The 24780-nt window shown below is 47.7% G+C and overlaps 1 protein-coding gene across 7 annotated transcripts in view; it reads left to right on the top strand.

Annotated features, from left to right (window-relative positions):
- Positions 1–24780, top strand: part of SMARCA2 (SWI/SNF related, matrix associated, actin dependent regulator of chromatin, subfamily a, member 2) — a 179535-nt gene that overhangs the window by 135362 nt on the left and 19393 nt on the right. For 6 of the 7 annotated variants that reach the window (XM_045065039.1, XM_045065043.1, XM_045065042.1 and 3 more), the window contains exons 29-32: positions 5472–5525; positions 14801–14906; positions 15438–15539; positions 18441–18573. In XM_045065039.1, the coding sequence (XP_044920974.1) occupies positions 5472–5525; positions 14801–14906; positions 15438–15539; positions 18441–18573 (395 nt within the window). The remainder of the gene's footprint in view (positions 1–5471; positions 5526–14800; positions 14907–15437; positions 15540–18440; positions 18574–24780) is intronic. The other variant, XM_045065045.1, reaches the window with a different exon arrangement.

The raw sequence follows: 24780 nt of genomic DNA, 5'->3' as shown, positions 1-24780 counted from the left end.
ACTGGGACTGATGATTGAGCCTGTCTCTGCTTGTATTGTCAGGGAACGAATATTTAAATATTTTAGCATGCAGACATTAAGTCCTTTATTTATTTATTTATTTTTTAATTCTTCCCCTCCCCTTTCTCTGGTTTCAATGACTTCTTTAACCCTTCCTCCAAATGTCCTCTCCCAAGGCCCATCCTGTCGGCTTCCCCATTCGGGTCCGTTCCAGGGGGCACGTTCCCAGTAGCTGCCGCGTGTTTCATGGCCTGTTCGTGTTAGTAATCTAGAAAAAGCACTGATTCTGAATATTTCTGTGTTTTATTTCTCTTACCAAACTTGGTTCTCAAGTAGGAGGCTCTCAAATTAGGAGGGCCTTAATTGGATACATTGTTATATTTTTGTTGGTTTTAGAAAATACTGCTGGGAAATGTACCTACCCCTCCATGTGTTGAGAGTTCTCTGCCATTAAAGTCAGCTACTAATATAGCAACTCAACCTACCTGTGCAAGAAATACCAGCCATACGCACTTCCCTCCTAGCACCTCAGCCGAATGTTAGGGTTCTGACAGTCGTACAGATTAGCGATGTATTAAATAAGAACTGCCATCTATATTTAACTGATACATAAGAATTAATTAGCTCTCATGAGACAGTTTTTTTCAAAGTTCTTGCATGATTCTGGGACAGATGTATCTTTCTTTTTTATAAAGAGCTAGGATAATTTAACAAGAGTCTATTTATGCCCTTTGTTTTCAGTGCCAGGCCTGTTGTTTTGTTTTTATTTTGTTTTTCAAGGAGGATACTTTTTAAAATGGGACCCCAAAGAGCCAGTCATTTTGTGTGATTCACAAATGTAAACTCCTTCGGCAGTAACGGCTCTCTAAATCTCTAAAGGTAATTCTGGTTTTCTTTCCCCAAATCAAGTAGTGTGAGAAGGCTTTGTTTTGACTTCTTACATTATGCATTGTTTTCTGTTTCTGTAGAAGTTTTTAAAAAAATCCTGTTGTAAGATTAGGTGCTATTTAACCTCAGACTTAATTTCTTTCAAAAAGGGATTCATCCCGATGTGCATTTGTAAACCTTTAAAATGGCCCCAGGGATGAGCTCTAGAGCGAGGTGCGGAGGGGTAGGGTCTCGGAGAGAGAGCTGTCCCAAGTCTGGAGATGGGGCTTAGACTTGCCTGGATGAGGGAACGATTCTGGAGGGATTCCGTGTTTTAGCTCTCCCTGGCTGGTCTTCCCACAACCCAGGTGTGTCCCCCACACCACCCCGTCGGACAGACCGCCGTCCAGCCTCTGTGTGCGTACCCCCAAGGGTTAAGTTACGGGGTTAGGGGGCAGTTCACGGCACCGAAGGAAACCTCTAAACATAAAAGTCATTTCCCATATTAAAACCGATTCAGCCTGCTGTCGTCTGTTTGTTCTCTTTGGACCTTCAGAGAGTAAACCCGTTCCTCATTTCAAGAAATGTCCTTTGTGGACAATGTACCCACCTCCCCACATTCTCCTCGTGGTTGAAGCCCCCCACCCTTTGCGCTCTGAGTGATATCTAGACGTGCGTCTTTCAGTCCCCTTCCGTGGGCACCTCCTGCTTTCTTAGTGTCCCATTTAACATAGAGCACCCAGAATTCCGCCTGTGTCCTCATGCCGCAGGCGGGTTGGTCATTTTCCTTGGGCTGGATACCAGTGTTCTGTTACCGTGACTCAAGAGTGCATTAAAGTTTTCCAGCAACTCTGACACAGACTTAAGCTTTATGGAACACGGGCTTGTTGAAAAGCTGCCATTCCCCCAAACATACAGAAAGCTCTTTTGTCACTTGATGCTGCCAAGGTTAGCCTTCGACTAAGCATTTGATTTTTTTTTTTTTTGGAACCTGTACCGACTGACTTCATTCCTTCCCCTGTCAGTTCCATTTCACTGACTCACTCCCATCTTTCCAGTCTACTGTTATAACTTAGTTTTTAGGCCTTTTAAAAGAAGATTTCCTTCTCTAAGTTCTTTGTTTGTTTGTTTGTTTGTTTTTCTTTTGGGCATCGGAAGATTTGTTACAAGCTGTTGCTGAGAAACCTCTGAAGGGCAAAGGACAGGTCTCTAGCCTGTGCCCCCTGAAAATCACTTCAGGGTCACAGGAATGTGGTAGCCAGTAATCCCTAAAGTCGATTAGCCATGTGCAAACTCAGATGACCATGCCATCATGTCATGCACATTCATCTGTCCTTGGTCAAGGCTATCAAGAAAGGCTGAAACCAAGAGGCAGCCACGTTCGTGGCCTCTCCAGTCTCTCCACCCAGAAACCCCGCCGAAAGAATGAAATGAGGTTGGCCCGCCATGGCTTTTTCTAGGAGACCCCCTGCTGGTACTCAAATGATGTTATTTATCTTCCCTAAAGAGCCCCGTGGCATCTGAATAATTTCTTCTCAATTTTTTTACCGAGGGTCCAACATCAAGCATAGCAGCCTCAAGTTTCCTTTTCCGTTTGGACATGGGGACACGGGCACTCTTCTCGTGTTCTGACTCCACTTCTGCTCTTTGTGATTTCTCAAACATGGTGAGAAGCTGTCCACACTCCTTCAGGATGTAATTCGTTTGCAACCGGAACTTGTGCCCACATGAAGGGCCTTGCTGTGCTCTGCCGGTAGCTTTTGTTCAACGTTTATTGTGCCTTGCTTTTCAAATCTGAGCACTGTTCTCATCCCTGAAGAATCTGAACACAGAAGATGAGGTCGTATCATGGCCTGGCTCCCTGGCCGTTGTTGTTGGACCGTGGCAGGAGCATTGCAGGAGGACAAGCCCTGCTGTCTGCCAACAGTTGGGACTTCAGGTCCAGCATTAAGGACAGACACAGGGAAGCAGTGCAGGAGGCAGGAGATACCTGTCTGGCCGGTCTGATCGGTGGATGAAACCCTGGCCTACGGTGGGGGTGGGGGCAAGGCCGGTGGCCGCTGGGCTCCTTCCTCTCTGACACTCTTGAGGCTCTGCTGTCCTCCCAGAACAGGGACTGTCCTCTTCTTGCCCTGAATTTTAAGAAGCCTTGGTGACCTGTCCGAGAATGGTGGAAAGCCTTGGCTTGTTCCGAATTTTAGTTGTCCTCACCTATAGAAAATCATTCCTTCATGCTGGAAACATTTATGGCATTCCTTCCTGGTTTCCAGCCCTGTCCTACAGAATAGGGCCAGAAGGTAAAAATAAACAAACAAAAAAACCTCAAAGTACTTACCCACTGGCTCGCCATTCGTGCACTGGAGGACATAGTCTTCCTGCCACGCGGTCTTCCTTCCAGTAGGTGGCTGGCCAGGGGAATTCAGGGACGGAGGGGGTCACATGAGCTCATTATAAGAGGACACAGTGACATTCTCTTGTGTTTAGGGTCACTTTTACGGGGGAAAGAAAATACTATCATCATAAAGACGTTGACCCCGGGAATGGAGAGCCAACATTTCATTTCATTCCATTCCATTCCATTTTAGCACCTTCCCACGGAAGGACTCTGTAGACCTCCAACCTTAGGACGAATTATCCTTGCTCACGTCCTGCATGTCCCGAAGTCCCTTGTAGCATTTTCCCCCTATTTGAGGAAGGCCGAGCGGCTGGCTTTGAAGGTCCACATCCCATCGGTCCATTCTCCAGAAGGGGTGGGCTCCTGTTAAAATGTCCCCTTCTTCCGAGGTTTCCTCTCGGGTGCTTGACCTCTCGTGTATCACTTACCATGGGGCTCCCCCGCTCGGAGCATCGTCAGAGGCTTCCACCCAGCGTGCACTGCTCAGACACTGTTCCTCCTGGCCCTCCAAGGTAGATTTCTGGCAACAGAGATGTTTAAAGCCAAATCCACATTCCTCTATTCTTGCTTGAACTCTTTTGTTGTTGTTGTTGTCGTCACTGGCATTTTGTACCTTTTTTTCCTTCCCCCACCTAAGGTGATCAGATCGCTGACCTGGGTAGCTCTGTCCCCGTGCACTCCTTACCCAAATCCCTCAAAATGCCTCTGCCGGGATCGCTCTTGTTCCAAGCCTTGCATCCTTTGCGATCTCCAGGCCTCATTAGCTTCGGCTCCCAGAACCTTGCCCATTGTTCAAATTATTTCCATCCTGCGCTGCAAACTAGGCTAGTATTTCTGGTGGCCACGTTGCTCTTCCTCTGCTACTACAGGTCCTGTGACCCCATGGTTAACCTAATCACTCACCCAGCGTCCCAGAGGCACAGCAGAAAAAGCGTTCCCAGCCCCATGCCTGATTCCTGCTAACGCACGCATGCCCAGTGCCCTCACCACACGCAGGCCGGCATCTGTCCAGGCCACGCTTCTTCCGGGGGCCGTTCCGGGGGCCGTCCCGTGGCCGGCCCGGCCTGCTGCCCGTGTCCCTTGTCTCCCATCCGCTCCCCATCCTGCCTTTCTGGGCTGTGGATCTGAGCCTGTCTCCCAGGTAACACTGCACACCTTCCCTTTGCCTACCAGGTAAGGATGATCTAGTTTCTCAGCCCCAGAGCGGTGGTGGTCCACGGCCCACCTCGATGGCCTTCCCACCATCATTCTCCATCACGTCCCTTCCCGTTCTCCCTCTGCTTTCGGACGGCCCAGCTCTTTCTCTCTTTTCCCACCTCTCTGCTCTCCCTGGTCTCTACTTTCCCACCCATGTCGTGCCGCGAGCCCTCGAGCCGGCAGTGGCTCCGAGAAGGGATTTTTCTAGGCGGCCCCACGTAGGCGGCGTATGCCAGAGGGAGCTGTCCTCACCTGGAGGAAGGTCTGGACGGGAGGGCGGTTTCTGCTGCGATGTCTCGTGCCTGGCAGCTGCTTGGTCGGCCGCCGCACAAAGGGGACACCCTTGTAACAGGCCCAGGATGGCTCAGGATGGCTTCCTTGGAGGCCATGGAAGGGCCAGAGACCTCAGGTGGTGTTTCCTGGTCCTCTGCAGTGGAAGGGACTTACTTGCAAAGACTAGAGGTCTGGGAGGCAGAGCCAGCCACCCCAGGGGGTGTCCCCAGGCTGGCTGCTGTCAAACCGCGCGTTCCAGCTCTCTGAGGTAAGTAGTAGGAGCCGGGCTCGGACAGGGACAGGCTGCAGCGGCTTCCCGGAGGTCACAGCCCCCTTGGGCCCCTCCCCATCCAATGCTGCCTGCCTTGCACTGCTCCGGGAGCCGTGGAGGGAACCCGTACCCTAATGCTCCCCCAAACATGTGCAGGGGGAAAGGGAACCAGAGTAACAGGCTTTCGCGTGTCTTAGAGAAGCAGGACAAGCCTCAGAGAAGGGAGGAAATCATTGTTTGCCTCCCACCAATTTCCGGAGAACTGTGCATTTCCTCCGAGTGTGGTTCCAGGCATAACCTCCTGTGGTCTTCCTCAGACCCCCGGAGGAGGTGAGGCAGGGGGTGAGCGGGCCGAGGCTTGGACAAGCGAACCGCCTTCCCCCAAGGTCACCCAACGGAGGAGGAAGAGCTGGGCTGGGACTGGCACCCAGGTCTTCTGACGCCGGTGTTCTTTCTACTCTACCGCAGGTGTAACGTGGAGAAGGTGCCCGGTAATTCTCAGTTGGAAATAGAAGGAAACAGGTCAGGATCTGTCTCGTATGCTCTTGTCTCTGAACACAGGTATCCCTTGGCCCATCCACAGTCCGACTCCAAAGGAGCCGGAAGCACATTTCACCGCGGGCCCTGCACCCCCCGACCGCCCCCAATGGGGTGGAGGGGGCGTGGAGGAGCCCGGATCCCCTAAAACACCGGCCGGCCCCGGGGGGCTTTCCAGGTGTCTCTGCGCGCCTCCATGCGGTGTGTCCGCACCGGCAGAGCCCCTCTTCCTCCCCGTGGGCTGCTGGGGCTCCCCCGCTCCCGGAGGGCGCAGCATCTGCCTCCCACCCGCGGGCCCCCTCACTCGGGGCCGCCTTGGCGTCCGGGTTTCGGGAACAGCGTCTGCGGCGCGTGGTGCCTGGTGCGGGGCTGTCCTCGGGGGCGCGGGGAAGGGGCGCACGCCCTGTGCCGCGTTTCTGGAGGCGCCTGGGGGGCTTCTGGGCACCCCTGCCGCTGGTCCTCAGTGTCCCGAGCCAGTCTCTTTGACCTTTGTGTGCTTTTTGCTTCTGTGGCTGTAAGTGGAAATGCTTTTCTCCTCGAGATTTTGGGAGAAGGAGGTGCTGTTGGTGGAGTGGGAGAGGGGGATGGGCAGGATCTTCCCAGGGTGGAGCTTCTAGTCCTGCGCTGAAGGTTTTTTTTCCTTTCAGTCAGCATGAACTTAAAAACTAGGTCTCTCGTTGCGACGACGCTTGACGGTCCATAGTCCATTTCTGTTGGTTGACCCAGTGACCTCCTTCACGGCATCTTCCTCACTCGTGGTAGGATCCAGTCTAGGGCCAGGAGGAAGAGGCATCGAAGCTGCTTCTCTGGTGCATTCCAGAACGAACACCCCTCCCCGGTGGTGCATGTAAGGCGATGCGACGGGGGAGTGACTGGTGCCTCCCATGCCTGTGTAGGGATAGGACCCGTGTGCAAGACGGTCGATTTGTTGGTAATTCCTGGGGGTGTTGAGGAAACAGCACTGAGCCCTGGAAGCCAGACCCTCTAACTCTGGTGTGTGTGCCGGACGTCAAGAATCGGGTTCCGTTTCTGCCACCGGGAGACAGAACTCCGTCTGGATTTGCATTTGGGGATTGAAACAACATAGAACTCGGACTTTATTAGTTTGGCCGCTTTAAATAAGGAAGCAGCTTGGTTAAACACTCCCCCTGCCCCCTCCACTGCCTCCCCCAAACATGGAAAGGACGCTTTAATGGTCTAAATGGCGTGATGCAGCTAAGCACCCAGCCCAGTAAACAGGGCAGACATAAGCTCCTTTTCCCCCTTGTCCGTCAGAATGGTCATGTGACCATGAAAAGTGGATTAATCCCAACTCTAAAGGCCCTCCCGTGTCCTGCCTGGGCTTTCCGTGGAGGCGATAGGGCTGTAGGTAGCCGGGACCTAGGTAAATACATTTTTACAGAAGACGCATTTAGACTGATTTTTAGCAGTTTCAGGCCTTGGCATTTCCTCTGGGCTCTGGACTCTTTCTCGTCCCTTACTGTCCCGTGTGCTTCTCTTCTCCATACGCCCACGTTTATGATGTGTGTTGGTCAGAGCTTGTATTAGGGTAAACAGAATTGAAAGTTCTTCTCATGTGTTCAGAAGCACCGAGCACTCTGTGTGCCAGTCTCTGTGCAAGTACTGAGAACGGGGTAGAAATGAATCCAAGGGAAAGCCTTAAAACAGAGCTGGAAGGGCGAGGAAGGAAGAACACGCACCCAGTATGAATGTGGTGTGGACAGGAGGGCGGGGAGGGCCAGCGTAGGATCTGTGAAGGTATTGGGTCATCGGGTCTGCTCGTGCACAGAGTGGGGATCCCCAAGTAGACCGCAGGGGTGGGGGACAAGGCAGAGGCCCTCGGTCCCCTGTGCATGGGCCACCATGGTGATAGGGAAAAGCAGGAACCCTCTAGAGACCATCTGGATCCCAATAGGATTGGATCCTGCAGGGTCAGAGAAGGGGCCAAAGCGTGGGACAAGGCGGTGGGTGTGGGGACAGGGGTGACTTCTCAGACATGTGACTGACAAGACGCAGAGCAGACTGGGTGTGAGAGGGGAACCTACAGATCACCCTGGGGTCTCTGGTAGGTGGATATTGTGCCGCCCACAGGAATGCGGGGGGAGGGACGGGTGGCGTGTGTGGGTCCCACATGTGGAGAGTGTGCGTGCACAGCTCCCCTGCCCGGCATCCTCCCTCCCAGAAAATCCGATTCCTCTCGTGGCTATAAACGGCCCTTGATGTTGTGATTATGTTGCTAGTATTGACTAGCCCTTCAGGACTAGCCAAGCAGCTCTTTTAGATGAAATTTATTTTTAGCAATGTTGGCACCAGACCTAGTTCTCTCTTTAAATAGGGGAGGGAGGGAGGCTAGGACTGTGGATCGAGGGCCCAAGCCCTTTGGCATATGGTAGCTCTAATTCGATGCGAGAGACGTCGTGAACTCGGACACACTTGGAGGTGAAGAGCCTTGCTTCCCGCATTGGATACTTGGGGCTCAGCCTCCTCTTACGTAGCTGTAGCCTGGTGAGGTTGTAGCCTCGTGCATTGTCTGAAATGGTAATCCCTGGACTAGGGTCCTCAAACCCCTGTCCCGTCGCTTCTTGGAGACCCCCTGGTGCAGTGAGAGGCTCCGCGAAGTCTGACCGGAAGTCGCCTTTTGGGCTTCTTTCCACCTGGTGTATCCAAAATGCCTTCGACCAACAAAACCCCCTTTCCCAGGGAAACCCATTGAAAATCGATTAAGCTTGTGTTCCTTGGAGCACACTTTGGGAAAGGCCAAACTGGAGCGCAGGAACTGCTTTTTGTCCAGGGAGAATTTGCTCGGAGAAATGTGGATTTTCAGAACTTTGTTTTTCCTTCCTGACAAATACTGGTACTTCTTGCATGTTTAGTCAAAGAGGCGGCTCGGACTCCTGGCCACTTGGCACTCAGTTTACGAGGCTCGGCCGGTTATCCCCACACAAAGCAGGTGGGCAGGCCACAGATAAACCTAGCCTGTCTGCCTTGCAAGGCGGGGAAGGCCTCCGGAGGCTTCTAGGGTCCGTCTGGCCCAGAAGGGCAGGGTGTCTGCCTCTCCGAGCTGCAGGCCAGTACCAGAGTCCGTGAACTCTCTCTGAGGGAGGAGGATGAGGAGCCCCAGTGGGGGTAACAAGGCAGAGTTTCTTACGGGCCGATAAAACTGTCTTTAAAGCCATTCTACGAGCATTGTAATTAAAAAACGGATTGCTCTGAAAGACAGCAGTTACTGGGCATGTATGTTCTTGCATATTCACGGGTGGGAATCCGCTTCCTCGCATAGAATCCTACACCTTCCTTAGGAATTTGCTAGAACAGCCACTTAGAGGAGCCCTCCGGTGCCCCCGGCGGTAGCCCACCCATCTGACAAAGTGATGTGTGGGACTGGGGGCTCAAGTGGGGAGCAGTTGATTTTGCTTGCCTGCGAGAGTTTTGTGCTTTTGAGTTGGGCCAAAGGCTTTGAAGAGTTTTTTACTACTGCAAAGCAGAGACACACAGGGTCAGATCCAAGGATAAAATACTCAGGGGAAGGTGGGTCCTTGCCTTTTGAAAGGAAGACATTCTTGGGCCCTGTCCCACTCTTTCAGAGGACGTGACATCAGCAGGTGAAGAGGCTGTCCAAGGTCACTGGACAGGTGCTCTTAGGAAATGTCAAGTGAGAAAAAGAGAGGAAGCAACCAGACATCCCGGGTCGGTATTTCTGAGTCAAGTGATAGGTACTACATCTCCAAGCTGCCTCAAAATGCTTGTCTAAGCAAAGAAATCGTATTCTCGGAATCCTACGTCCTACCGAGCACCTTTGATTTGTAGTAGAAAGTTCAGGGACAGAAACCTGAAGAAATAAATGGGAACTTAACAGTATAGTAGATTCCGAGGGTTGTGATACATGATAAATCGTATGCGATTATTCTCTTCTACTATTCTATTTATTTGGCTTTATTATAGTAGAATTAAAAGATACCAGTTGGTGAAATGTGCTATTTATGGTGATATAAATAAAAGGTGGTCATATACCCCTGAGATAGCATTTCCCCAGAAAAAAATTAGATGAGGTTTTTGACTTACAGCATGTTGTCAAAGAAGGCAACCCAGGAGAAGTATGTGAGACCGACTTTAGTTATGGATAATGATAAGGTTCCACATTACACTAGCGTGTAAATCCTCATTCTGTTGAATCCGAGCACGTTGTTGGGAAGGTTTATGTATGCTCTGGCGTATCTCCTTGTGGTCCTTAGTTGGTGACCTTTAAAAGACCTAGTTGCAGTTGGACTACATTTACAGTCGGACACCCTGTGCTCTTATATTTATTTATTTTTACCGAAGGCCGCAACAAGGCTTCCTCCCTCCCTCAAGGCGTCCCCTTCAGATGCCTCGTTACAGACCCTCTAGCGCGCTGTTGTCCTTTGGGCAGCAGACGCCCTGGCCGGTTTGCATTAGCTATTCTACATTCTGCTGGGACGGACGCCAGGTATGTACGTCTGTGTCTGTTGTATGGACATGCTTATGTCACAGACGTGTATTATCAGCCTAGAGAAGATCACCAAACACAGAGGCACGCAGCCGGGCATCCCTGTATCTAAGACTCTCCGTAAAGCCTTGCTGCTTTTCTCACTGAGCCGAGGGAGCCTTCTATGAACTGCTGACGCCAGGGCGCTTACCTTGCCTTAACCTGATGAGACCTGATTTTTGTTGCTGCCTCGGGCGCATCCTGTATCTGCAGTCCTGACGTGCCCCCCCGGGGTGATTTTTTACCCACTTCTAACGGCCAAAAGCTGGTCTGCCCCCACTGTGTTCTGTGCTGCCATAACCTCCCGCATTCTTCAGATCTCCAAGCTTGTTAGGAATTACCGGTCCGCACTCAGGAAGACCCACATGAGCGATCTCGGGCGTGAACAGGGAGGGCAGGTGTTCCTCACACCTGTTGCCGGCCTGGCTCGCGTCTCGGGGGGCTCTCAGGCAAGTGGGGCACCGCTGTGTTTGCGGTGCGTTTCAGGTGCACGGGAATCTGACCCTGAAAAGCAACGGCTTACTTCCACCTGCTGCCTTCCAGTGTGGGCCCAATTTTTTAAAGTTTTCATCCAGAAGGATTTTCCTGTGTTTGACTTCTTTAGGATGGTAGTAACTTTTTTGTTTTTTGGTGAAATCCTTCCAAGTGGGTATTCTAAATCGTGACATTGTTTTTCTTTTTATATGGTGGCAAGATAGTTTTTGTTTAGTTAACAAGTGTAAACGTGTGGCAATTTCAGTGCTAGCTAAATTCTCTTTTTTCAGGAGTCTCCATTATCCATGCTCGTCAACAGATCAGTCTGGGTAGGTAAAAAGAAAACCATAAGACAGGAAAAAAAAAAAAAAAAAGCCCAGAAACAAAACCCAAGAAACTTATCACCTAATACCTTATCTTCTTGATTTCGGTTTATAGGGAAGGCAGAATAGCCAGCATTTTAAAGGAGTAGGTTTCTTAGCGAGCATTTCCCGTCTTCTGCCATGCCTAAAATGTAGTTAGAGGGGAAACTGATGTTTATGTCACATTCATTGTGTACGCAGTCATCATCATTTTAGAATTCCAGGAGTACAGACATGAAAGTTGCATCCTTTGGTTTGCGGAAGTAAGGGAGAGAAGTGGGTTCCCAAGTGAAGCCGAGCAGAGGAAACCTCGTGAGTGTGCGTGTGTACCCACGTGTGTGTGCATACCCATGTGTACGCGCCACCATCCGTGCGGTCCGCAGTGCGTACTCCAAACCACATGCCCACAGTAGCATGGGAGCCCTTCTGTCTCATACACCCTGACACCGGGGGCCATGTGTCCCTGTGTCCATTCACCTCTGTAGGGGGGGACCCCTGGGCTGCTGGCCCGCCAGCACCTGGAAACTCTCGGAAGGTGCACGGTGTTATTTTAGATTTTAGGTTACACTCTTCCCCTCCTCCCAGGCTGTTCCCATCAGGCCCACGTTTCCTCTTCGGCGATCGATCACTGTACGAGATAGATCTGAAGTCACGGACCGTCAGTGGGATCCTTGCTCCCGTGGACGGGAGCGGGTATCCTTTCTGTCAGGGGAAGTGCACTCTTCCAGTGAACAGTTTCTACTTCTAGGCCTTAAGTTGTACAAAATGACATAATGGAAAAATACCTGGAGTTGGGGGCAGGGGTAAGCATTTCAACAGAAACAGAACACCTTCTGCAAACCATCGTACAATTAGTCTATTGTTCTGGACTTTAAAAAAAAAAAAAAAAACTTTCCAGCACTCCAAAAAAAAAAAAAAAAAGGCATTGAAAAGGTATACTGAAAAAAACTTTACTCAGCGTAAGTTTGAAAAATGCCAAGAATTCAAAACTCTTTCAGGCTATTTCACTTCCTTTTTAATTTTTTTTTTTTTAACCTTTAATGTAGAAAAAAAAAAGTTACTGTAGTGATCTGTCAGCAAGTTGTTTTCCTAACTTGATGCTTGCTCGCTTGCTTTGAGGGAAAGAATGTGCACAAGTTGGGGCAGGAGGTGGAGAGGGGGAGAAGCAGACTCCCCGCTGAACAGGAGCCCGACCTGGGGCTCGATCCCAGGACCCTGAGGTCATGACATGAGCGGAAGGCAGACGCTTAACCAACTGAGCCTCCCCTACCTTGTGGCTTTCCATAGGTCACAGAAAGCTGGTTGTCCTCCTGACATTCCTGCCCAAGCTGGTCATCAGAACCACCACTCCAGCTTTTGTCCATATATAAGATGTCCCCACCCTCTTTGGAAAAGAGCAGAAGAAAACAGAAAAAAAGCATGTACATAGAAGAATTAAGTTGTGGGCAGGGGGGAGGTGCCGAGGGTTAGTTTGATAGTAAGAATTCCTTCCCATTTTCATGGAGAATGGCTTCTTGAAGTATGGTGGGAGGCATAGAGACTGGGGATGAGTAACCAAGTGGAGGTTGACCACGGTCTTCCCGGGCACGGGAGAAAGAGGCTGTCCTGGTGAGAAGAGTCAGGTCCTCAGTACAGCCTGGGTTTGCAGGGAATGAGCAGAAGAGAGCCTTGAAAGCCAGACTGAGGTGACTGTGTGATGACCACACCAACAAACCACAAGAGGTCTTTTTCCAGTAGCTTCCAGGTCTTGTGTTTGCCCCGTAACTCTGTCCTCAGTGAGACGGGAGATGAGAAGTAAGACAGGAATATGGAGTCAAGTGAACCGTAACTTTTTAAACAGTATCAAAATTTTGTCTTATTTTCTGGGTCCCAGAACGTTCAGCTCTCTCCTTTATGAGCACAGATCATTGTCGACCTGTTTTGTCACAGGGTCTAGAATTCCCACAACCCGACTAAGGGCAGGGACATCAGACCAAGAATGTTTTGGCCATGCTGTCCCCCACCCCCCCCCACCCCTCCACTTCGAAAGTGCTTTATCACCATTCTTGGTGCAAAGGGCTTATTTCTCACGTCAGCAGTAGTACAGTTGAAACCGAGAGTCTGTCCATCACAGGTGTACAGAGCACAGATGTCCTTGTAATCCGTCAATAGAAAAATGACACCATCTGTTGGCAATGTACAAAATGACAGCGTAAAGATGTCACTGAGGGTCAGGTGTTCAGTCCAAGATTACAAAGGGGTCTGACTTCCTGACGGTGGAGAGGACACGGATAGCAGTAGAAAAACTGATCCCTATAAATTGCCTTTCAGAGACTCCTTTTCAAACAGGTAAAACGTTTGTGTATCTAAATCTCAGAATGGGAAGGAAAGAGACCAACCAGAAATTGTGGGCCTATAGTGAAGGTGACAGTAAATAAACCAGCTGTTGTCACATAGTCTCTGGTATAATGGATGGAGGTACAAACGCGTGTGTCAGCCTGGAGAACGGGGGTAGGGGTGGCTGTAGGTGGGGAGGCCCTCCTTGGTTCTTCCCACAATAACCTGAAAATCCCAATTCCCTCGTAAACAGCAGTGCTTTTCAGCCCCTCGTGTGTGCCCCCGATTTTCATATTCATGAGGCTCCTATATGTCTTAAAAAAATAAAATAAAGCCGAGACCCAGCATAACAGAAAATCTCGCCCATTCCTTTGACAGAGGATTTTCAGTTAATTTATGCAGGCCCCTATGCTCTTCAGCATTTCCCCCACTGGTTGCTAAGCAACCGCTTGAGTTACTGCGCATGCCTTTTTTATGATAACTGTCATTATGAATATTTTTTAATTATACAACTGGGACCATGGATTAAAAGAGCATATTGTCCCTCATTCTTCGCCACGGCTTCTAGTGTGCTTGCACACTCCTGGACTCAACCTTCTGGAATTCACACACCAGTGATGTATGTTTATTTATTTGGTGGGTCTGCCTTCACAAAGGAAGTAGAGACTGCTTTGTAAGGGAAGCGAGATTTTTGTGAAAAATGACTCCAGCCTGCCTACAAGCTGCCCCATTGATCTGGAGAGGCCGAGTCAGACGTTAGACTCTTGAACCGAAATTATGAGTATCTTTGTTCCTGTAACCGTGCCTGCTTCCAGTGCTATAAGTGATGTTAAAAGCTCACAATGCATTAGAGACCGGTTTTCAAAGTTCTAAATTGTGAAGCATTTGTTGCTATTAAATTTGCTTTCAAATAAAGCGACCATGGATTTGAGGGAGGGTATCACACGCGTCCCAGACATGCGAGGCATCCACGCTTGCTACAGAGGTCAGGTCTTTCCTGCCCAAGGGGCTCCGTGCGCACACGAGTGCGGTTAGGCGATCAGAAGGGGTTCCTCGGGCAAATACTCATAAAGGTATGCATGGTTCACCATGTGTAAAATACTCTGAAAGGAATAAGACAGAAAAGAAAGACACACAAAGGCTTTTCATCTGAGTTTCCGGAGTATATTCTAACATACTATGCTCTAAGTAGACAGGGAGTTTGAGACAAAGGAGTATGGAAATAAAGCCATTGTGTACTTTTTTTTTTTTTTTAACCAATTCAATTCTATTCATTTAAAAATGGAATTGTTGGTTGAATACGACATTGTGAAGATTTCTGTCAAAAAGCAGAGCCGTGTTCACTCTGAAGGAGGAACTCACAGTGGACCTGCCATGTCCTGTGTGTGACAGAAGTGGGGATCTAATGGCATTTTAATGTGATTCTGGAGTGAGCTCAAGGAACACGCATCTCCAGTACGGATGTGGGATTTTTCTTGATTTAAAGGGCCCCCACGTCCACAGGCATCGGGTGCTCTTTGCTTTTTGGGCATTTTCTGAAATCAAACCCTTTCCTCCGTCGCGTATGATCGGATCTGTGTCTGTTTGTCTCTCCTACCCTACAGTTCAGGGCGGCAGCTCAGTGAAGTCTTCATTCAGTTACCTTCAAGGAAAGAATTGCCAGAATATTATGAATTAATTAGGAAGCCGGTGGATTTCAAAAAAATAAAGGTAGATACTTTGTTTACGCACTTCATAAAAAAGAAAGGGGAAGCCCTTGAAATGCCGACTGTGAGAACTGGGCAGCGGCATCCTTATCTGAGCACCATGGAAAGCCCCCCCATTACCCCACCCCTCCCCAGTCTAGGGCTTGTCCCCAAAATGGCGGAGAGATCCTTGGGCCTTTCCGTGGATTTTGTTGAACTGCATGGAGAGCTCCTGCTGTATTATGTTGCATTTTATTTAAGACGTTTCAGACTCCTCCCCCAACCCTTTTGCTGCTTTTGCATCCGATCCTGTGCTGCTCCTTCCCCCTAACAAGAAGGGACCCCCGTGGGAGGGTGGTCTCTCTGACTGGCGCCCCCTGGAGTTGTTCACTCCCACATCCCTAGCAGGGCTGTCTGCTCTGAAGACAAAGGGAAAATCAAATCAAACTTTTTTTTTTTTTTTTTTTTTTGACCAAGTAATGATTGTTTGTTTGTTTGTTCCCCCTTCCTTCCTTCTTCCTCTTCTTTCCTCTCTTTTATCCGAAATTTGCTTTAGGAAAGAATTCGTAATCACAAGTACCGGAGCCTGGGTGACCTGGAGAAAGACGTCATGCTTCTCTGCCACAACGCTCAGACCTTCAACTTGGAGGGATCCCAGGTACGTCTTCAGTTTTCAGAAAAAGGTGGAACCTTCCCTGTGCTGCTGCGCTTTTAAGTGATAGATTTCACTTTTCTGCTGTTTGAATGATTGCGGCTCCCCCGGGTGGAATCAAAAATGAGAAGTAAAAACGTACATCCTAAGCTAGTATGCAAGTAAATTGAGGCTTTGGCGCTTTGAGATGAAGGCCAGCCTCTTTGTACCGCAGATGTGCTAGTTCCTACTTGTGCTTCCCTTCAAGGCTTGGCTTCTAATTAGAGGAGGAATTCCAGGAAATCACTTAGTGCAATGCTTAAAGGCTAGAGGTACAGTTTCTGCTTTTGTCAAGACTGTGTATTTGATTATATTCACCTTCATGTTGCTGACCGCACCCTTGCATCAGGGAGTGAAACTACTGTGATTTAAGAGGAAAATAGAAGTGAAACTACTATGTTGTAAGGGGGGGGAACCTAGAGAAAAAAGAACCACTGTCTCTAATGGCTTACAGAAAATGCTTATCAAGCCGACTGCATCAAGAACTCCCCGGGTCTACTGTGTATGAGCAAGTGACCCTCAGCTGACAAGAATAACTAGGGGAGGAGCCTCTCGCTTTAATGGCACCTCAGTTCCGCTTCCCTTGTGCAGGTGCCCCTTCTCTCCTGTCTGTATTTCCAGCCCGATGCTCTTGCTCTTGTATCACGGGGAAGGAAGGAGTGGTCTGTGTGTCTGCTGCCCGGTGTCCATGTCAAGCCAGCAATAAGTTCCTTGGGTTTCTCTCCCGCTCTTGCTTTTTCCGCCCTCATGGCCATTCCAGTCGTGAAACTGGAGAACATGAGAATCCTTGCATGGACCTTTTCTGAAAAGACGGTACATTTCCAGGTTCACGGTGGTGTCCTCCACCCTCCCGTGGCGGCATGCGGCTGGGCCTCCAGGCCCCACCCCCTGCCACAGCCTCCGTGTCTGCCCGCACCCCATCTCACACATGAAGTGGAGTCACAAGTGGCTTCTTGACTGGCTTCCTTCTCCATCCTGGGGACTCGTCGCTCGCTCGCTCTCTCTCTCTCTCACGGCCCTCGTTGCCCTCCCGTCTCCTACCCACCGTGTGCGATCGGGGTCCAGAATGAATTTCGTCTCCCTAGGCTGCTTTCCAAAGTCCAAGCCTACTCTCGTGCCGTAGCCACCTTTTCCTGCTGCTCCTCCCCCTGAACAGTTCGTGGTCTAATCACACCGGGCCTGTGACCACTTGCGTCCCTGGGCGTGCGTGCTGGCGCCAGCAGGAGGACAGAGCGAGCCCGCATACTTCTTATGTGGCCACCGGACAGCAGCATCTTGCCCAACACAGTCCACGGTCCCGGCCAGAAACTGACCTGGCACAATGCCAGATGCACACACGTGGTCTCCCTCCCTAGAAAGCCCCCTCCTTTCTCAGCCCTGACGGAACCCTCCTCACCTGCTCCTGTCCGGCTGAATGCTCATTTCCGGCAGATTCTGCCCCCACGGCCCCATCCCAGGACCCCTCCCGACCCTCTGCCCCCTTCGCACGCTGTCCTGCGGTGCTCACTCCAGGGTGTCCCGTCACCTTCGGGAGCTTGTGGCTCCTCTTTCCAATAAGGACTCTGTTTTACAGCCAGGACCGTTGTTGTCCATGGTTTTTTATTTGTTGAAACTCCTAAATTGTATCCTCTTCACCCTTTTGGAGGGTACAGTTCAGTATTATGTTCTCTTTATCATCCAACAGATTTCCAGAATGCTTTCGTCTGATACAGCTGAAACTCTCTACCCGTGAAACACCTCCCCATTGCCCCACCCCCACCCCCACCCTGCTCTGGTCCCAGGGAACCTGTGAATTTGACTAGCTCGGATACCTCACAGAAGCGAAGACTGTATTTGTCGTCGTGTGACTGGCTTTTGTTACTCAGCATCCTGTCCTCAAGGTTCAAGCTTGTGGTATCAGGTGGAAGGATTTCTCCTTTTTTAAGGCTAAAGAATTCATTTTCCGTATATACTGCATTTTGTTCCTGCATCTAGCGGACCCTGGGTTTGCTTGCACTCTTGGCCCTTCAGAGACACAGGTGTGCAAATCTCCCTTCAAAACCTTGCACTCGCTCTTTTGGGTGTATACCCAGAGGCGGGATTGCGGGATCACGTGGCACTTCTGTTTTTAATTTTTTGAGAGAAGGGACCATTTTGGAGCTTCAGATCTTGGCAACTCTGCAGGGATGTGCTCAGGTGTGAGCAGACAGTAAAAGGGAAGTACTGACTGGAGTAGTAACAGCCCGTGCTGATAAACGGATGCTGAAGACGAGCCTCCATTTTGTTAGGGCTTTTGGGTATTTAAGCAGGTCAGTTTACCACAGTTTTGGATAGAACAACTCAAATAAGAAATGCAGGTTTTTTGTTTTTTTTTTTTTTAAGATTTTATTCATTTACTTGACAGAGATCACAAGCAGGCAGAGAGGCAGGCAGAGAGAGAGGGGGATGCAGGCTCCCCGACGAGCAGAGAGCCCAACTCGGGGTTTGATCCCAGGACCCCAGGATCACGACCCAAGCCGAAGGCTGAGGCTTTAACCCACTGAGCCACCCAGGCGCCCCAGAAATGCAGTTTTTAAAACACTCTTTTTGTTATCAAAAAATGAGAGGCTATGTTACAGAAGCCCAGCCTTCCCTAAGTATTTATACCCATGCAGGTGGGTACACACAGACACACACACACACACACACACACACACATTATTTCAACCACAAATGGGCTTTTCCCAGAAGAATCCATGTGTCAGTGTTTGAGTTCAGCATTCTCCTGTTGGGCTCCCGCAGGCATGAAAACTCCCACTGTTTCTAACAGACTCACCCATCACAGAGCAGTCAGGAGGATCTCGGGTCCTCAGCTTGTGGTTTGTAACCGGTACCACTATGACCCTCCAGATCTACGAAGACTCGATCGTCTTACAGTCCGTGTTTAAGAGTGCTCGGCAGAAAATCGCCAAAGAGGAAGAGAGTGAGGACGACAGCAACGAGGAGGAGGAGGAGGAGGAAGAGGAGGAGTCCGAGTCCGAGGGTAAGCCCAGGCCTTTGCTTCCTCTGCTTCTCTGCCCTTTGCCACCTACGTTGCCAGTTCCCTAGCGGCTAACAAAACAGATTTTCCAGCCCCGCAGATCTGGATTCCATTCCTTGGTCTCCTGTGTCCTTGCTGGGCCACCTCGGGCCAGGTAGGTAACCCTGCTCAAGGTTACTTTCCTTCTCTATAAAAGCTGGGTATTAAAACCCCCCAGGCGCGCAAGGAACTTAGCATTGGGCCAGCGTCCTAGGAAGACTCCATGATGTTGTCTTTGAGAAGTCAGCGTGAGATCCGTTTTCTACGCACGCTGCTGTTCTTGCCTATCTGTTGTGTACCGTGGTGATCTTCTCCCCTGGAGGGACGGATGGAGTGTTGATCCGTGGGTGCCATCCCCAGAGTTTCTGATTTTGTAACCTGTGTTGGGGCTTGTGAGCATTTCTGACCCGCTCCCTGAGGCTGCTGGGCCTAGGACCAAGCCCACTGGGAGAATCTGTGTCTCAGCAAATAACTGTCAAAATGGGTCGGAAACGTAGTCCTTCTTACCCGTCGCGGATCAAATGTGGATCCTGTCTTTATTTACATTTTGGTATTTTGTTCATCGTGGATTTTTTGGGGGGATAAACTTTGAGTTTTTCAAATACTGCATTAGGATATTTATTTACCGGGATTGCTGAATTTTGGTGTGTTCAGAAGTTTTCTTAAGCTTTTTATTTTAACGGCAGAATAGTTACCATGCAGTGTTACGTCAGTTTCAGGTGGACAACAGAGTCATTCAATAATTCTGCACATTTCTCAGTGCTTTTCCGATGGGCCCCGTCCTTGGTCCGCATCACCTACTTCCCCCCTCCCTCCCTCCCCAGCTCTGGTCACCCTCAGGTGGTTCTCTCTAGTTAAGGGTCTGTTTCTTGCTTTGTTTCTTTTTCCTTAGCTCGTTTTTTTGGTGCCTTAAAATCTACCTGTGAGTGGGATCATATGGTATTTATCTTTCTCTGACTTTCTCTGACTTATTTTTATTTTATTAACATATAATGTATTATTAGCCGCAGGGGCACATCAGTCTACCACACTTCACAGCACTCCCCATAGCACATGCCCTCCCCAGTGTCCGTCAGCCGGGGGCCTCCTAACCCTCCCTCCCTTCCCCAACCCAACCCCCATCAACAGTCACTTTGTTTTCTGAAATTAAGAGTGTTTAATGGTTTGTCTCCCTCCCAATCCCATCTTGTTAAATTTTTTCCCTCCCTAACCTCTGACAGCCACCCCGCCCTGCCTCTCAAATTCCTCATATCAGAGAGATCATGTGATAATTGCCTTCCTCTGATTGACTTATTTCGCTCAGCTTAATACCCCCTAGTCAACCAGGTTGTTGCAAATGACAGGATTTGGGTTTTTTTTTCCCCCATGGCTGCATAGTATTCCATTGTGTATGTGTACTGTGTGTGTGTGTGTACACACACACACATTGTACACACACACACACCACATCCTCTTTACCCATTCATCTGTTGATGGACATCTAGGTTCCTTCCATAGTTTGGCTATTGTGGTTTGTGGACATTGCTGCTATAAACATTCAGGTGCACATGCCCCTTCAGATCACTACGTTTGTATCTGGTAAATACCCAGTAGTGCGATTGCTGGGTCATAGGGTAGCTCTATTTTCAACTTTTTGAGGAACCTCCATGCTGTTTTCCAGAGTGGTTGCACCAGCTTGCATTCCCACCAACAGTGCAGGAGGGTTCCCCTTTCTCCGCATCCTCGCCAGCATCTGTCATTTCCTGACTTGTTAATTGTAGCCATTCTGACTGGTGTGAGGTGGTATCTCACTGTGGTTTTGATTTGTATTTTCCTGATGCTGAGTGATGTGGAGCACTTTTTCATGTGTCTGTTTGAGTGTTGAGTTTGATAAGTTCTTTCTAGATTTTGGATACTAGCCCTTTACTTGATATGTCATTTGTGAGTATCCTCTCCCATTCTGTCAGTTGTCTTTTGGTTTTGTTAACTGTTTCCTTTGCTGTGCAAAAGCTTTTTATCCTGATGAAGTCCCAGTAGTTCATTTTTGCCCTTGCTTCCCTTGCTTTTGGTGATATTTCTAGGAAGAAGTTGCTGTGGCTGAGGTCGAAGAGGTTGCTGCTTCTGTTTCCCTCAAAGATTTTGATGGATTTCTGTCTCACATTGAGGTCTTTCATCCATTTGGAGTCTGTTTTTGTGTGTGGTGTAAGGAAATGGTCCAGTTTCATTCTTCTGCATGTGGCTGTCCAATTTTCTGACACCATTTGTTGAAGGGGCTGCCTTTTTTCCACTGGACGTTCTTTCCTGCTTTGTCCAAGATTAGTTGACTGTAGAGTTGAGGGTCCATGTCTGGGCTCTCTATTCTGTTCCATTGATCAATGTGTCTGTTTTTGTGCCAGTACCATACTGTCTTGATGATGACAGCATTGTAATAGAGCTTGAAGTCTGGAATTGTGATGCCGCCTACTTTGGTTTTCTTTTTCAACATTCCTCTGGTTATTCAGGGTCTTTTTTGGTTCCATATAAATTTTAGGACTATTTCTTCCATTTCTTTGAAAAAAGTTGGTGGTATTTTGATAGGGATTGCATTAAATGTGTAGATTGCTTAGATAGCGTAGACATTTTCACCACAGTTGTTCTTCCAGTCCATGAGCACAGAACGTTTTTCCATTTCTTTGTGTCTTCCTCAGTTTCTTTCATGAGTACTTTTTAGTTTTCTGAGTACAGACTCTTTGCCTCTTTGGTTAGGTTTATTCCTAGGTATCTCATGGTTTTGGGTGCAATTGTGAATGGGATCGACTCCTTAATCTCTCTCTCTTCTGTCTTGCTCTTGGAGTATAGAGATGCAACTGATTTCTGTGCATTGATTTTATATCCTTTTTATATCCTTTACTTTCCTGAATTCCTGTATGAGTTCTAGCAATTTTGGAGTGGAGTCTTTTGGGTTTTCCACATAAAGAATCATATGATCTGCAAAGAATGAGAATTTGACTTCTTCTTTGCCAATTCGGATGCTTTTTATTTTCATTGTCTGATTGCTGAGGCTAGGACTTCTAGTACTATGTTGAGTAGCAGTGGTGATAATGGACATCCCTGCTGTGTTCCTGACCTTAGGGGAATAGTTTTCAGGGGTTTATCAGTCTTACTAATTCTTTCAGAGAACCAGCTCCTAGTTGATTTGTTCTACTGTTCTTTTGGTTTCTATTTCATTGATTTCTGCACTGATCTTTATTATTTCTTGTCTCCTGATGGGTTTAGGTTTTCTTTGCTGTTTTTTCTCCAGCTCCTTTAGGTGTAGGGTTAGTTTGTATACTTGAGACCTTTCTTGTTTCTTGATAAAGGCCTGTATTGCTGTATACTTCCTCTCAGGACTGCCTTCACTGTGTCCCAAAGATTTTGAACAGTTGTGTTTTCATTTTCATTTGTTTCCATGAATTTTTTAAAGATTCTTCTTTAATTTCCTGGTTGACCCATTCATTCCTTAGTAGGATACTCTTTAGCCTCCATGTATTTGAGTTCTTTCCAACTTTCCTCTTCTGCTTGAGTTCTACTTTCAAAGCATTGTGTCTGAAAATATGCAGAGGATGATCCAATATTTTGGTTCTGGTTGAGACCTGATTTGTGACCCAGGATGTGATCTGTTCTGGAGAATGTTCCATGTGCACTAGAGAAGAATGTGTATTCTGCTGCTTTGGGATGGAATGTTCTAAATATATCTTGTGATGTCCATCTGGTGCAGTGTGTCATTTAAAACCTTTATTTCCTTGTTGATCTTTTGCTTGGAGGATCTGTCCATTTCAGTGAGGGGGGTGTTAAAGCCCCCTACTACTACTGTATTATTGTTGATATGTTTCTTTGATTTTGTTATTAATTGGTTTATATAGTTGGCTGCTCCCATGTTCGGGGCATAGATATTTAAAATTGTTAGATCTTCTTGTTTGACAGACCCTTTGAGTATGATATATTGTCCTTCCTTATCTCTTATTATGGTTTTTGGCTCGAAGTCTAATTGATCTGATATAAGAATTGCCACTCCAGCTTTCTTTAGATGTCCATTAGCATGGTAAATTGTTTTCCACCCCCTCGCTTTAAATCTAGTGGTGTCTTTGGGTCTAAAATGGGTTTCTTGGTGACAGCATATTGATGGGTTTTGTTGTTTTTTTTTTTTAATCCATTCTGATACCCTGTGTCTTTTTATTGGGGCATTTAGCCCATTTAAATTCAGGGTAACTACTGAAAGATAGGGAGTTTCGTGCGTCATATTGCCTGTAAGGTGACTGTTACTGTATATTGTCTCTGTTCCTTTCTTTTAGGCTCTCTCTTTGCTTGGAAGAGCCCTTTCAATATTTCCTGTAGAGCTGGTTTGGTGTTTGAAAATTCTTTTAGTTTTTGTTTGTCCTGGAAGCTTTATATCTATCCTATTTTCAATGACCGCCTAGCTGGATATAGTACTCGGCTGGCTGTGTATTTTTCTCATTTACTGCTCTGAGTGTATCATGCCAGTTCTTTCTGGCCTGCCAGGTCTCTGTGGATAGATCTTCTGCCAGTCTAGTATCTCTACCATTTTATGTTACAGACCTCTTGTCCCAAGCTTCTTTTAGGATTTTCTCCTTATCAGTGAGACTTGTAAGTTTTACTATTAGATGATGGGGTGTGGACCTATTTTTATTGATTTTTAGGGGGGTTCTTTGTGCTTCCTGGACTTTGTTGCTTGTTCCCTTTGCCAAAGTAGGGAAATTCTCTGCTATAATTTGCTCCAATATACCTTCTGCCCCTCCCTCTCTCTTTGTCTTCTTCTGGGATCCCAATTATTCTTACATTGTTTCATCTTATGGTATCACTTATCTCTTGAATTCTCCCCTTGTGGCCCAGTAGTTGTTTCTTTTCTCAGCTTCTTTATTCTCCATCATTTGATCTTCTAAATCACTAATTCTCTTCTGCCTTATTTATCCTAGCAGTATGCGCCTCCATTTTTTATTGCATCTCATCAATAGCTTTTTTGATTTTAGCTTGGTTAGATTTTAGTTCTTTTATTTCTCTGGGAAAGGATTCTCTAGTATCTTCCATGTTTTTTTCAAGCCCAGCTAGCACCTTGGTAATTGTCATTCTGAACTCTAATTTTGACATATTACTAATGTCCATATTGATTAGGTCCCTAACCTTCGGTACTGCCTCTTATTCTCTTTTTGAGGTGAGTTTTTCCACCTTGTCATTTTATCCAGATAAGAATAGATGAATGAGAGAACAAAATACTAAAAGGGCAGCAACAACCCCAGAAAAATATACAGTAACCAAATCAGAGAAGACCCTAAACTGGGGGGAGAAGAAAGGAGGAAAAAAAAGAAAAAATATATATATGTATATTAGACTGGTGAACAGAACAGAGCCACACATTTGATTTTGGCTGTATTTTGATCTGTTAGAAGAAACTACCTCCCAAAATTTTTAAAAAAATAAAAAAATTATATATAGACACAAATAAGGTTAAACATGGTGAAGGGATGGAATAGGATTGTAAGGATGAAAATTAAGAACATTCTAAAAAAGGAACTGATAAGTGGGTTGAAAAAAGAAAAAAAGAATGTGATCAGGCTGGAGACAAGAACAAAGGCATGTGCTGGCTTTAGGGTGTATTTTGATCTGTTAGAAGAAACTGTATCCCAAAATTGTAAAGAAAAAAAAAAACCTATATGTATACCAAAAACAAGGTCAAATACAATGAAGTGATAGAATATGACTGTAGCTATGAAAATGAAAAAAGATTTTTAAAAAGGTATTGATAGGATAGTTTAAAAATGTTAAAATAGGCACATGAAAAATGAAAAAAATAGAAGAAAAAAATAAAAATAATTTAACTTTGAAAGAGTAAAGAATCAAGGGGGAAAAGCCATGAATTGTGTGTTGCTCTCCCTGAGCTCTGTAGTTCTGCAGTTCTGATTGATCAGCAAACTTGGTCTTGGCTGGATGTTCTTGCTGATCTTCTGGGGAGGGGCCTGTTGCAGTGATTCTCAAATGCCTTTGCCCGAGGCAGAATTGCACCGCCCTTGCCAGGGGCTGGGCTAAGTCATCTGCTCAGGTTAGCTCTTGGGAGCTTGTGTTCCCCTGAATGCTTTCCGTAGAGCTTTGGAAGACGGGAATGAAAATGGCGGCCTCCCCGTTTCCACCCAGAGGAGCCAAGAGCTGGGACCCTGCTCC

Source organism: Mustela putorius, unplaced genomic scaffold, assembly GCF_011764305.1.
Source record: "Mustela putorius furo isolate JIRA1106 unplaced genomic scaffold, ASM1176430v1.1 tig00003854_pilon_pilon_pilon, whole genome shotgun sequence".
NCBI classification, from domain to species: Eukaryota; Metazoa; Chordata; class Mammalia; order Carnivora; family Mustelidae; genus Mustela; species Mustela putorius.
This window is presented reverse-complemented; position numbering and strand designations above follow the sequence as displayed.